The sequence below is a fragment of the Chlorocebus sabaeus genome, chromosome 7, assembly GCF_047675955.1.
Source record: "Chlorocebus sabaeus isolate Y175 chromosome 7, mChlSab1.0.hap1, whole genome shotgun sequence".
Classification (NCBI taxonomy): Eukaryota; Metazoa; Chordata; class Mammalia; order Primates; family Cercopithecidae; genus Chlorocebus; species Chlorocebus sabaeus.
Window position 1 is genome coordinate 1059718 of NC_132910.1, and position 12880 is coordinate 1072597.

At 34.1% G+C, this 12880-nt stretch overlaps 1 protein-coding gene across 3 annotated transcripts in view; it reads left to right on the plus strand.

Annotated features, from left to right (window-relative positions):
• Window positions 1-12273, plus strand: part of YTHDC1 (YTH N6-methyladenosine RNA binding protein C1) — a 36851-nt gene extending 24578 nt beyond the window's left edge. For 2 of the 3 annotated variants that reach the window (XM_007998566.3, XM_007998568.3), the window contains 8 exons: window positions 1489-1573; window positions 2771-2937; window positions 5466-5548; window positions 6728-6764; window positions 6861-6900; window positions 7009-7071; window positions 9134-9268; window positions 11270-12273. In XM_007998566.3, coding sequence (XP_007996757.2) covers window positions 1489-1573; window positions 2771-2937; window positions 5466-5548; window positions 6728-6764; window positions 6861-6900; window positions 7009-7071; window positions 9134-9268; window positions 11270-11494 — 835 coding nt within the window. In that variant the 3' untranslated portion in view covers window positions 11495-12273. Of the gene's footprint in view, window positions 1-1488; window positions 1574-2770; window positions 2938-5465; window positions 5549-6727; window positions 6765-6836; window positions 6901-7008; window positions 7072-9133; window positions 9269-11269 lie in introns of all 3 variants that reach the window. The other variant, XM_007998565.3, reaches the window with a different exon arrangement.
• Window positions 12274-12880: the final 607 nt, after the last annotated feature.

Genomic DNA, 12880 nt, shown 5'->3' on the forward strand with positions numbered 1-12880 from the left:
ATCTGAGCATTCAGGCCAGGTGTGGTGGCTCACACCTGTAATCCTAGCATTTTGGGAGGCTGAGGTGGGAGGATTGCTTGAGCCCATTTGTTCGCAACCAGCCAAGGCAAATAGTGAGATCCAATCTCTAAAAAATTAAATTTAAAGAAAGATCTGAGCAGTCAGTATTCACTTTCAAGAAAATTCATGTAAGGTTATGTGGCATATTCACTGGGTGAAGTTACTTATGTTTTCCTTTTTCTATTATACCTCTGTTCTAGCCGTTCGCTTTGTTTCAGATGTATTCCTGCCTTAGTTCTCTACATAAGGCTTTAAGGTTATTTTTCTTTCAAGCTTAACTCATGTACCACTTCTTTCATGAAGCATTTTGTGATTATTTTTCTTTCTTTGAAAATAGACATGACCACTCTTATTAAAAACAAAACAAATCTTCTGTATTGTGCACATAGTACCCATTCTCTTTGAAAATTGTGTGTGCTTGTTTGTTTTTTTTTTTTTTCTTTGATGGCTATGGAAGAAAGGTTAGGGATACAAACTCTTTTATCTTTCTCGTCTTTGTATGTCCTTTGGCTGAACAGTTTCATTTGTGTTGTAGGTACAGTGAATAGTTCTTTAAAGTATTTATTTATTTTGGCATTATTTGTTTTATGCACAGGCAGATAAAACCTTAAATACTGTTAATTTACAATTATATCTTGGCAGCTAACAACTGTTGATTTTGTGTCATCTTTGTATTCATGTGACATTGTGTTAGGTTGACAAAGCACTATAAAAATACAAGGTATCTTTTTAAGTTTGGTGAGACCATTTTGTCCTATGGCTCAGAGATCTTAAAACCAGGTTTTTAATATTTAAATTATGTAGATACTGCCTTTGAGTTTCAGTAAAGGGCATAATTAATATAAATATATGCATTTATAAATAATTTATTGCACAACTCAAGCCATTCTATGGGTGGTGAAGAATATTGCCATATTGAATGAGGGAGTACACTTGAACAGGGAAAGCAGCCTCCAACTGAGAATAGGGGACACCTCTCTTTTCATTTGGTTTTAATAGCTGGGTTAAAGTACAGCTTCTTTTTGGTCAGTTTTAAGTTTTTTGAGGTCGTAGAGGAAAGGGATATGCTGAATATTTTATGTGTCATTTCATTTGCAAACTGCGTAAAACAACTATAAAGTAGATGGTGATATTCTTTTTTATCAAAGGAATAGATTCAGGCTCAGAGAAGAGAGCAGGCTGGGGTTTAAGCCCCAGGTTATCTTGGTTCTCAAGCCCTTGCTCTTAAGTTTTTTTTAGAAAACCGGAGAATATGGAAAAAGTCTCTGAAGAGGCTTTCTGTAGGGAATAAACTCAACCACTGTAAGTGACTTTTAAAATTTTAGTCATATTTAAGTTACAATTAATACAGGAATTCACTGCTAGAAGTAGTGTAAGGTCCTTAAAGGATTCTGCAGAAGAATGTAATTGATATTACTTTGTATTTAGGCGTGAATTACCCTTCACTAAGTCGGCTCATCTCACCAATCCTTGGAATGAACATAAACCAGTAAAGATCGGACGTGATGGACAGGTTTGTGGTTTTAATTGATTCTTTAAGAAGCACATTTAATCGACCCTTTTAGAGGTCTTCATTGATGTATTTGTTTTAACCATCTGAGATCATGTGAGAATTTGAAAAAATAGTTTTATCTAAAGTTGATAATAACTGATTAAGACTAATAAGACATCCATTAATGTTGAAATATAGGCAGCTTTGTATGGTACTTTCATTTGATATAATTGAAGAAATATTTCTAAAGAGAATTTGCCAGATTAAAAAAATTTTTTAACTATATTATCACTGTTTAACAGATTCTTCAGTTTCTGTAATACATTTTAGAATTGCCATTTAGTATATGTGCTAAAGTTTTCTGAGTAGAAAGCAGCTTTCTGAAAAGATTAAATATATGTACTCAGGTTTTCAAGTCTACAAATGGAATTGAAAATGTAGAGTAATTGAAAACCAAAACCTTTGACCCTTGTAATTGTCACATGTAATTCTGAACTAGAAGTTTTATTTTATTTTTTAATTTTAATTTTTTTGGAGACCAGGTTATGAGAGTGGCAAATTTTTGTATTTTTGGTCAAGACGGGTTTCACCATTTTGCGAGGCTGATCTCAAACTCCTGGCCTCAAGCCATCCACCTGCCTGGGGCTTCCAAAGTGCTGGAGTTACAGGCATGAGCCACTGTGCCTGGCCACACAAAAGCAATATGACATTTTATTGCTCATAAGTAAAAATGTTTTCACTTTTTCTATTACAAATAACTGAAAATGATTTAATTTTAAAGAGCCCATAGATTGGTCTGCCTTTGTGGTAAATCTAATGTATTTCAGTGCACTTAGATCATAATTATCAAAGTTGTTGGTACACACACTAACATGTGTTTTTTTCTCCATTGTATTAAATGACTTTGTCCTGGTATTTTTGTATTTTGCACAAAGAAATAGTCCCTTCTTTTCAGAGGGTGATTGTCACAGAATTTTAAGCAACTGCATTTGTGTATTTAATTTTGGCGATTCTACACTTTCGATTTTTACCCTTTATATAAATACACAAAACACTTTTGAAATGTTTCATAAATCTGGAAATCTTACTGGAATTGCATATGATCATCAACTTGGGAACAAAACCTCCAAGTCAGTTTTTGTTCTGGTACATCAGGAAAGTACAAGTCTGTTGAAAGGGTCTGTTTTTGTTTTATAAATTCCTGCTTTCCTATTCTAGGAAATTGAACTTGAATGTGGAACCCAACTTTGTCTTCTGTTTCCCCCCGATGAAAGTATTGACTTGTATCAGGTCATTCATAAAATGCGTCACAAGAGAAGAATGCATTCTCAGCCCAGATCACGAGGACGTCCATCCCGTCGAGAACCAGTCCGGGATGTGGGAAGGTTAGAAACGTTCTTTGGACTGATAATAGGCACATGTATCAGAATAACATGATGGAGGAATATGATTCGTCAAAAGTTTGTCCTGCGGTAAAGAAGAAAGAGAAAATCCTCAAATCAAGCTGCATGGACTAGTTTGTGGCTTCATTGAGGATTTCACATGGTCACCTTGGTCTCAGTCATTTTTCAAGAGGAAAATGGGGATCTTTCCTTATTCTGAAAAAAGTATAACCAGTGATAACCAGTTTAGATTAGATAATACTCTGATAATACAATGTATACAATTGAAATGAGGTAGGCATTTGTTGCTAAGAACAGGCTAGAAAGGAGGAAGAGGAGGAAGTCTTTATTTGCAAAAATTGTTAATATTTTTTAAAAAGCCTTTTCTTTCAGGTATGTCTCTGGATAAGCCTTATCAGATATGGGACTTTTATAAAGGATCACTAATATTTTTTCAGAAGATGACGCCTCATTTAGAGGATAAAATATTTTAAGTTATTTTGATACTCAAGAGGAGCATTATTGGGACTGTTTCAGATTTTATCACCGTGATGTGTTAATCCTATTGCCAAATATTCTCTAACATGTACCCAGTGAATTCACACATCTTGCTGAGCTTCTGAAAACAATAGGTTCTTTCCAAAGGGGATCAAGTGGCCCTGGGAGACCCGGCAACAAACCAAAAAGAAGGGCTGTTGCTGTGTCTGTTTACAACTTTTCCAGATGCTGGCAGTACCTGTGGACTTAAAGTGTTTTTTAGAGGATCGCCATGGTTATTGATCACTACTTTATGAACTAAACAGCATTTTCCAGAAAAAGGGGGTTTAACTTGTTACAGAATTGGAGAAGTCTTTGCAAAGGACTGATTTAAGCCCTTCTATCCAACACCTTCCCCTGTGTAGATTTGCATACAGCTAAATCTAAAATATTCTGCTAAAGACTATTGGATGTATGGTTGATGGGATGAAACCTTTGGTTAAATTTCCTTTTGGTGGAAACATCCTGTGGTAGGTACAGATAATCCAACAAGAGTCCCCATTTCTTTGAGCTTAAAAAGGACACTGTCGAGTAGGTAGGAGGAAACCTGGCAGAGCCCCTTATTTTTGGCCTAAAAGGACTGAGCACCAAGATGTCTTTTGAAGTTTTAAACTAAGAGGTTTCCAGTGCAATACAGTATATACAAGTGAAGTTTTTACCTCAGTTTTGCAATGGACTGCAAACTATACTTATTACACCACTACACCTTCTCTCAAGCCTGCCAGGGCCTCCATTTATGTATGTGGCTTACAGCTTAAAGTCAGTAGTTGGACTACTATATGAACTGTTACTATCATGTTTTATACCGGTCGTAAATGCACTCCCCAAACTACAGGAAAGCGGTATGTTTATTTTTTAAACCAGCTTTTAATTTTCTTAGTATTATTTATTGTAGATGCAACTGTTTTTATTCTGTTGGGGGGGCTTGGGATTATTGCACTTAACTTTGCAGTTTGAATGAACTGTGTTGAAAAAGTTAATGAAAGTAGTTGGTATTCAGACAAGTAGCTGAAAACTAGTGAATGCCAGGTTGTTATCAAGTTTTTATTTGATATTAAGGGTAAAAAGATTTATTTTCTAAATATTTTGGACTTTTTTTTTGTTTAACTTTTATTAGCTGCTAAGTAAATTGAAGTGTATTTAATGATGTGTTAAGTAAACCCAATTTATGGAAGACAGTAAAGAACAGCCCTCTGTAGTCAGTAAAATTTCACCTTCTAAAGAATATATTTTGAACTAGTTTTATGAACTCTGTTAAAATTCTGACCCATTACTTGCCGATTTATAAGAAGCCAGTTTTATTTCAAGGCATTGTCTCTGGAAAAAAAAATTCCCTTAATTCTTAAATGTCATTAAATGTAGAAAGAAAAACTAAATGTTATTAAGGAATATTAAGAAATTAGTTTTTTAAACTATTAAGATTTTAAAAACTTTCCTGTAAAGTTGCTTTTAATAAGTATCAAATTTTCTGTATGATCATGTAAAAATCATAATTTTGTGCAAAGCAGAGGAAAAATAAATTCTTAATTTTTGTTTAGACTTAACCTAAAATGACATAAATTTTAAATATATAGATTTTAGAGTTACATATTGTACAATGATGATAGGTTTTTCTAATTTTTATTTTTCAACTGAATGGAGACTTTATTTGGGAAAGTGTTTTAATTGTTAAACTGGTATTTAGTTTGAGAATGGCTCTGTTTACTTTTGTTTAGACTGCTAAAATGTGATTTACATGTTTTGATTGGATTAGCCTGCAATTTTCTCATCATAGTATGAGATGGCAGAGAATATCTACTTCCAGCATACATTTAAGGTTTGGTTTATAGGAATTAATTTGAGAATCAAAATGCAGGAATTTTAAAACTAAAAATTAAGATGTTAAAGTAAATAATGGGTTATGTTTTGTACTTATCTCTGTCAGAAACTCTTACTTTACTATTTGTTCTCCCAGCAGTTTTTGGTTTAATTTCTAATGTGTCTAATTTGTGTAGGCGTCGACCAGAAGATTATGATATTCATAACAGCAGAAAGAAACCAAGGATTGACTATCCCCCTGAGTTTCACCAGAGACCAGGTTAATATTTTATAATCCTGCAGATATTTGATTTCAAATTATTGGAAAAAAAATAAAATAAAAAAATTATAAACAACCCTCACAATCCTGCAGTTTTAAAAGTGAAAAAAATTCAGGACCTGACTATTTAAATCTTGGGAAATTTTAGTAGTTCTCATTAGTGTAATTCTTCCCTTTTTGTCCAGTCTATTCCAGTGTAGCTCATCATATCCTATTACCTGAAATTGCCAATTTTGCAAAAATGGAAACTTATCTGCACATGTGTTTAAGATTAAATGTAGTTATGAAAAGCAATTACCTTATATTCTGTCAGGCTTTTTCATGAAAATCTTTATGTCTTTGGAGAGGAATGGGAAATATTTGGTACGTAATCTCTAAACGTAGCTTTTCAATTAATCTATCCCTTACTGGAGTTTGAGAGAGCAAACTATATTCAAGAAGGGATATCATGTATTTAGAACAGAGTCAGTGATGCACTTGTGAAACTTAGGCAGTTAGGAGATTGATGTTAGTGATCGTTGTAGCACTATTATGTAACAGGTGGCTTGATTAGCCTCATTCTTCCAAAATAGGATGTCCTGTTGTAGAAAGTGAAAATAGTTTTTCCCCAGTAACATGACCACTCAAATGTTTCTACATTTTAATTTGTTGGGTCCTTACTAAAAGAAGAAGGGGAAGGAATGTTTTTCTAATCACCATCGATTTTTCATTTTCAGTGTATACATCTTCATTTTTGCAACTTTTGCAATTTTTTCCCTCCCCCTTAAGTTTACATTTTAAAAAGCTTATTGGTTTACTTGGTAAGGCCTACATATACCCAAGCTGGAAGGTAAACATTTAAGGAAGTCCTGTCATACTGTGTTCAAGATAGTTCCTCTGCCCTTACCTTCTCTGTGATGCAGAATGAAGAAATTTTCTGATTAGCAAGATTTGGACTGTGAACGTAGAAGATACGTATATGAAAGCTTCTCTAGCAGTTTACAATTCTATGATATAATTAGTTATTTTCTAGATTATCATGTAATCTGAGAAGAAAATTTGAAAATGGGATAATAGTAACATCACTTAAAGTACATATTTCATGGAAAGAATTGAAACGAGTGGTAAGGAAGGTTTAATTATAATGCCATAATAGAAAAATATAAATTTGATTTACTAAAATGCTTGATGTTTGAACAGGGTATTTAAAGGATCCACGATACCAGGAAGTAGACAGGTAAGTTGGGTTCACTCTTGCCTAGCTTTGAATTACATTCTTGGAACTAGTTTATGAATTACCTGAATTTAGTTTCACAAATCTTATTCCCAACAGACGATTTTCAGGAGTTCGCCGAGATGTGTTTTTAAATGGGGTAAGCATTTCATTTTATCTATTTAATGTAGATAAAATCAGGCTCTGATTTATTTTGCAGTTCTGTGATAATTTTTAATTATATTGACATTATCATCTTTCATTTTAGTCCTACAATGATTATGTGAGGGAATTTCATAACATGGGACCACCACCACCTTGGCAAGGAATGGTTTGTATTATTCTATTTTTATAAGTTACATAACTTCATTTGCCGTTCTGATATTTCAGGTGCTTACTCAGAATATGATTGTTACAGTTGCTCATTAAAGAGACTTAAACTGGCTGGGCGCCGTGGCTCATACCTGCAATCCTAGCACTTTGGGAGGCTGAGGCGGGCAGATGACCTGAGGTCAAGAGTTCGAGACCAGCCTGGCCAACACGGTGAAACCTCGTCTCTACTAAAAATACAAAAATCATTAGCTGGGTGTGGTGGCGCGTGCCCATAGTCCCAGCTACACAGGGAAGCTGAGGCAGGAGAATTGCTTGCAATCCAGGAGGCAGAGGTTGTAGTGAGCTGAGACAGTGCCACTGCACTCCAGCCTGGGCAACAGAGGGAAACTCCATCTCAAAAAGACTTAAAATACAGATTTTTGGTGATAAATAATTGTATGCTGTCTTTCAAACTAAAGACCAAAAGCTCATTTGTGAGTATAGGCTTCAGAACTGTAATAGCGTATTATGGTAGTGATTAGTAGTGCAAAGTCTGCTTGGGTTCAGATATATTTTTCTTCCCATCTCTGTGACCTTGGGTAAATTTCTTAATACAACTCTTAGTTTTTCTCATCTGTAAAATTCCGTAGTTGGCTTATCAAATATAATATTTAGTACTTACTCTGTGGAAGGCACTGTGCTTGTTCTGATTATGTCATGGTGAATGAAATTGACATCGTGATTGTCCTGGTATAGCTTAACATTTAATGTAGTAGTGTCATTCTCACTGTCAAGAAGATAAATTTACAAAGTACATGTTAAGTTTAGCATAGTGCCTGATCTAATATTCACTAAATTTTCTGTGTAAAATAAGATTAATTAAACCCTGATTATTCCTGCTTTTTAACTATTTCCTTTAAGAAGACTTGTCTTCTTAGAGTATATTTTAAGATATTGAAGATAGCTGAAGCATTAATTTTCAAGAAATAAAAACCTGGAAGTTTAGCTTCTACTGTTTTCTTACATTTTAATTTATCTCTTTATTTTAAATGCTATATGTTATATGGCCTCTTCATCTGACTTTTGTGTCTCTTTAAGGTATACAGTTTTATACTATTGTATGCAGATGATTATGAGACTTTTTCCCTTATATTCTAGGAAATTTTAAAAAGTTAATATATGATCTTGATAGTAACTGTGAAAGTAATCTTTAATTTACCCTCTATTCATTTTTTAATGGCATTTAAAAGGTAATTTGCTCCTGGACCTTTTTTTTTTTTTTTTTTTAATTATTATTATTATTTTAAAAGAGACAGGGTCTCATTTGGTCTCCCAGGCTGGAATGCAGTGGTGTGATCATAGCTCTGTGCAGTCTTGAACTCATGGGCACAAGTGGTCCTGCTGCCTCAGTTTCCTGAGTAGGTGGGACTACAGCACATGCCACTGTGCCTGGCTAATTTTTTATAGAGACAGGATCTCATTCTGTTACCCAAGTTAGTCTCCAACTCCTGGCTTAAGGGATTCTTTTCCCTCAGCCTCCCAAAGCATTGGGATGTGGGCATGAGCCACCACACCAGGCCTGTTGAAGTTTTTAAGAGTAGAACATACAAAGTGGTTAACCAGTTTACCAGTTGTAGAACTAGGATGCCTGATGCCGTATGTCTGCTTCACCACTTAACAGTAGTGTGACTATAAGCAGGTTACTTAATTCCTTGTTGCCTCAGTTTTCCCTTTTGTAAACTGGGAACAATAGTATCTATTTCATAAGGTTGTGAGAATTAAATGAGACTAGTAAAGTGCTTAGAACAATCCCTGGCTCACAGTAAGCACCATGTGAGGGTTTGCTATTTCCCTTAGTATTTATATGATAGGAGTAGAAAAGTATAAACATGTTTTGTCTTAGAAGATGTGTAATTTTCAACAAACAAAAAGAATATTTTGAAACACCTTAATGCCATAAAATAAATGTCTAGTACAGATTCACTTGTTTGGGATTGGCATTTTGGATGAAGGTTTCTAAGAATGGCTTGTTTACAAGAGTATTCGGTAGATTCTTAATGGGAATGGTTTTCCTTTTTTAGCCCCCTTACCCAGGAATGGAACAACCTCCACACCATCCTTACTATCAGCACCATGCTCCACCTCCTCAAGCTCATCCCCCTTACTCAGGACATCATCCAGTACCACATGAAGCAAGATACAGAGATAAACGAGTAGTAAGTGCACAAGGAGGCAAAGGTGTGAGGGAACTACTTAGAATTCTGTAGGTAATTTAAATATGGGGAGACCACAGTGTGGTGAATGACAGACCATTGCATATTCTTAAACTGCAGACTATTTTGGAGTAATTCCTAGTTTGTTTTTATTAAAAATGCCTGATTATGCCCCTTTGGATTATATAGGTAGAATATATTTTACTGATCAGATCACAAACTGCTTAAGGCAAACACCTACAAATAGAACCCCTTTTAGGTAGTACCTAGGCTATGTTCTTTCCATATTGAGACCGTAATTATGCTGTGTAATTAGTATTGTTAATAGGTATTTCTGAACTTTTTGTGTATTCTGATTCAATTTTTGTAGGATAGATGGTGTATATTAAGTTAGCTGGTAAGCTGTAATCTCATTTAGTCATTTGTTTTTATTTTTACCAAGTGTTAAAGCTAGTAACTAATGAATTGTTTTACCTCTGGTTATTGTGATGTTAACAAAGAATAACTGGATGTTACGATATGTAGCAGGTATGTCCTTTATTCATTGATTCTGTTAATTATTTGATAAGATTGATGTGAAAGCTTTTTTTGATGGCTTCAAAACAGGACCAATGAAAAAAAGACTCTAGTTTGAGTTGTCTGGGTTTTTAACTAGACAGGCTGAGTTTATTAAATGCTTTTTTTTTTTTCCCCCTAATATTAGGTACTTTTATTTTAAAAAGTGGAATTGTCTTCTGGCAGGTGTTGGAAGCATAATTCATATGCATATAAGATTGATAGCCTTAGAGAGGTAGTTTTGTTGTTAAACTAAGTAAGATATGCAAGTTAGAATTTTTTTCCCACTCCCTACTTATGGTGATGAGTGTGTATGGGGCGAAATAAAGATATTTTTATTTTCCAGCTTAAGATGACGAGTGGGCCTATTTGTGAGAATCAGAGTAGCTTTCTGGCCTTTGAGACATTTTTATGTGTTGTCAGTAATTTCCTTATCCTCATAAAGATAGTAATTTTCTCTAAATCAAGTCATATCATGACCTTTAACATTGTGTAAAATAATTTGAGGGTACTAGTTAACTGATTCACAAACTTTAAATTAGTAGTTTATTTTCAGTTAGGCATACAAGAAAGAAATACACAGTCTATAATGAAATCTTAGTTGACTAGATGGGTTGTGGTGTCTTAAAAATTCCCGTAACTGATCACATGGCTTTTAAAATAGGAAGTCTAAGATTTTTTAAAATTTGTTTTCCTGAACTGTATTTATCCTTTTTAACAAGTTCTATTTTATGGATCTTTATGTAGTGATTTTTTGGTTAGTATACATATTCTCTGCTTATATAATCACATATATAAAACGTAATGTGGGGTTGTGTTTTTGAATCCTATTTCAGCTAAATTTTGAGAAGACCAAAATCAGTAAGACGAGCTGAGAACTAAGAGCAGAAAGTTTAAAGTAGAGCAGAGGCCAAGTTTAGGAGCAGCCACAACTTTTCTTGCACATCACTTAGTTGTAACAATTTAGTTTGAAAGAAAATCTGGAACATAATACTCTCAGTTTGTAAAATTGAAGTTGGTAGAATTGGAGGAAAAATGTTGAGCTAGCCTGTGCCTGAAAAACATTGATGACATTTAGCATAATTGGCAGTATATATAGATAATAGTTGAAGGTCATCACTAATTTCTTTGGCCTAAATCTTATTGAAAGGATCAGATGGAAAAGTCATTAAAGTTAAGTAGAAAACTGCATAAAGAGATTTGAGTAATCTGTTGTAGATGTCTAATGAGACATCATCCTTTTCCTAAACCATGTCAGCATATTAACCTTCTGTGAATTAATTTATTATCGCATTTCTTTAGATTGTTCTCTCCGCCAATTATAATATAGAGACTTTTTTCTTTTTTTGTATTTTAAAATTGTTTATATAAATTTTTTTTTTCAAATCAGGGATCCACTTACACTATTTGCATTTTTGACGTACCTAACACATTTCTTCCCTTTTCTAGCATGATTATGATATGAGGGTGGATGATTTCCTTCGTCGCACACAAGCTGTTGTCAGTGGCCGGAGAAGTAGACCCCGTGAAAGAGATCGGGAACGAGAGCGAGACCGCCCTAGAGATAACAGACGAGACAGAGAGCGAGATAGAGGACGTGATAGAGAGAGAGAAAGAGAGCGATTATGTGATCGAGACAGAGACCGAGGGGAGAGAGGTCGATATAGAAGATAATGGGCTTTTGGAAGCACTGATTGTTTAAAGATACAAAAAAATCTTGTATTTTTTTTTGTGTGTGTTTACAAGTAGTAAATTTATTTTCAGCTGTCTACCTATAAAGTTCATTGTGTAGAAGGATTTATTATGACCCCCTTTGTTCCAAGCATGCAGTATCATAAGAACTGGAAAAACTCAAATCCGCCAAAAATCCACAGTTGACAGTTGAATTGACACTTTTATTGGGGCAGAATGGAACAGTCCAAGAATGTAGATATTGATTCTTTCTCCATAAATGTTCTTATAGTGTGTTCATCCTAGAGTTATTTTTTTGTTTGTTTTTTTCTTTTTGGATCTTGATTGATAACTGCCATGATATTTTGCTTTGATGTGTTTCTACATGTAGTTGCACACGGTTCAGTAAAAATAATGCTGCTATCAAGTATGCAAATGTTGAAGTATGATGGTTTGACTGTATGGCAGTGTTGTAGCAGCCTCTTGGTTTTTTCCCCCATTGCCTCTTTTTTAAAAAACTTATAAAGTCACTTTTTATTTTTCCTCAGTCTTCAATGATGAGAGCAATATTAAGAAGACATTGCTATCTAATTTTTAATCTTTTTAAATGAAAAATTCCTATGTTCAGTAGCGTGGTTGATGCTATTGTTTAGCCTTCCCCTCCAAATTGTATACATTGGCTTGGAATGTTCACAACTTGCGTGTGTGGCAGCGGAAGACGATTCCCATATTCTACATTGCTACTGTTTTGTATAAAATAAATTGGTAAAGATTGACAGTTATCTTTTGTATTTTTTTCTTATCCAGTTACTGGTTTATTATGCAATAATGGACATAAAAATACTTTTTGTTTAGGAATTTTAGGAACCCCATTTGCCTTTTTTGAGGCACATTTTAGCAGAAATGATTGACCTAGGCCTATTGTATGAAAAACTTCCTTCTATTTCTAACATAAGATACACAGAGTTATGTTAGTAGTTTGGTTAAGTATTTATACACCTGATAACATTTTTGAGTTTACTCAGATCACAGAGTCGTTTATTTAGGTTTTGTATTTGTTGTTTTAGTCTTCTGTAAGTGAACTACTTTGTACGTGGTTTCTACTTTACTTCATAAATAGACTTTTAACCCTCTTGTATTAGTTCTGTATTTTAAGTTAACTGTCCAGCTCTCCCAGTGGTAACCAGCTATAACATAGAAATAGAGCCGCTCAAGAAAACAATCTATGAAATAATTTTTTGAGTCTTAATTTGAGTTATACCTGGAGTTTTGGCCTTTGGAATTTGGCCTTTATAAACATTAGGAATATTTGAATGTTTGACTAATTTTTTTATCGTATCAAATTTGCACTGTTTTATATTTATATTGACCTGAAAAGAAGAACACAGG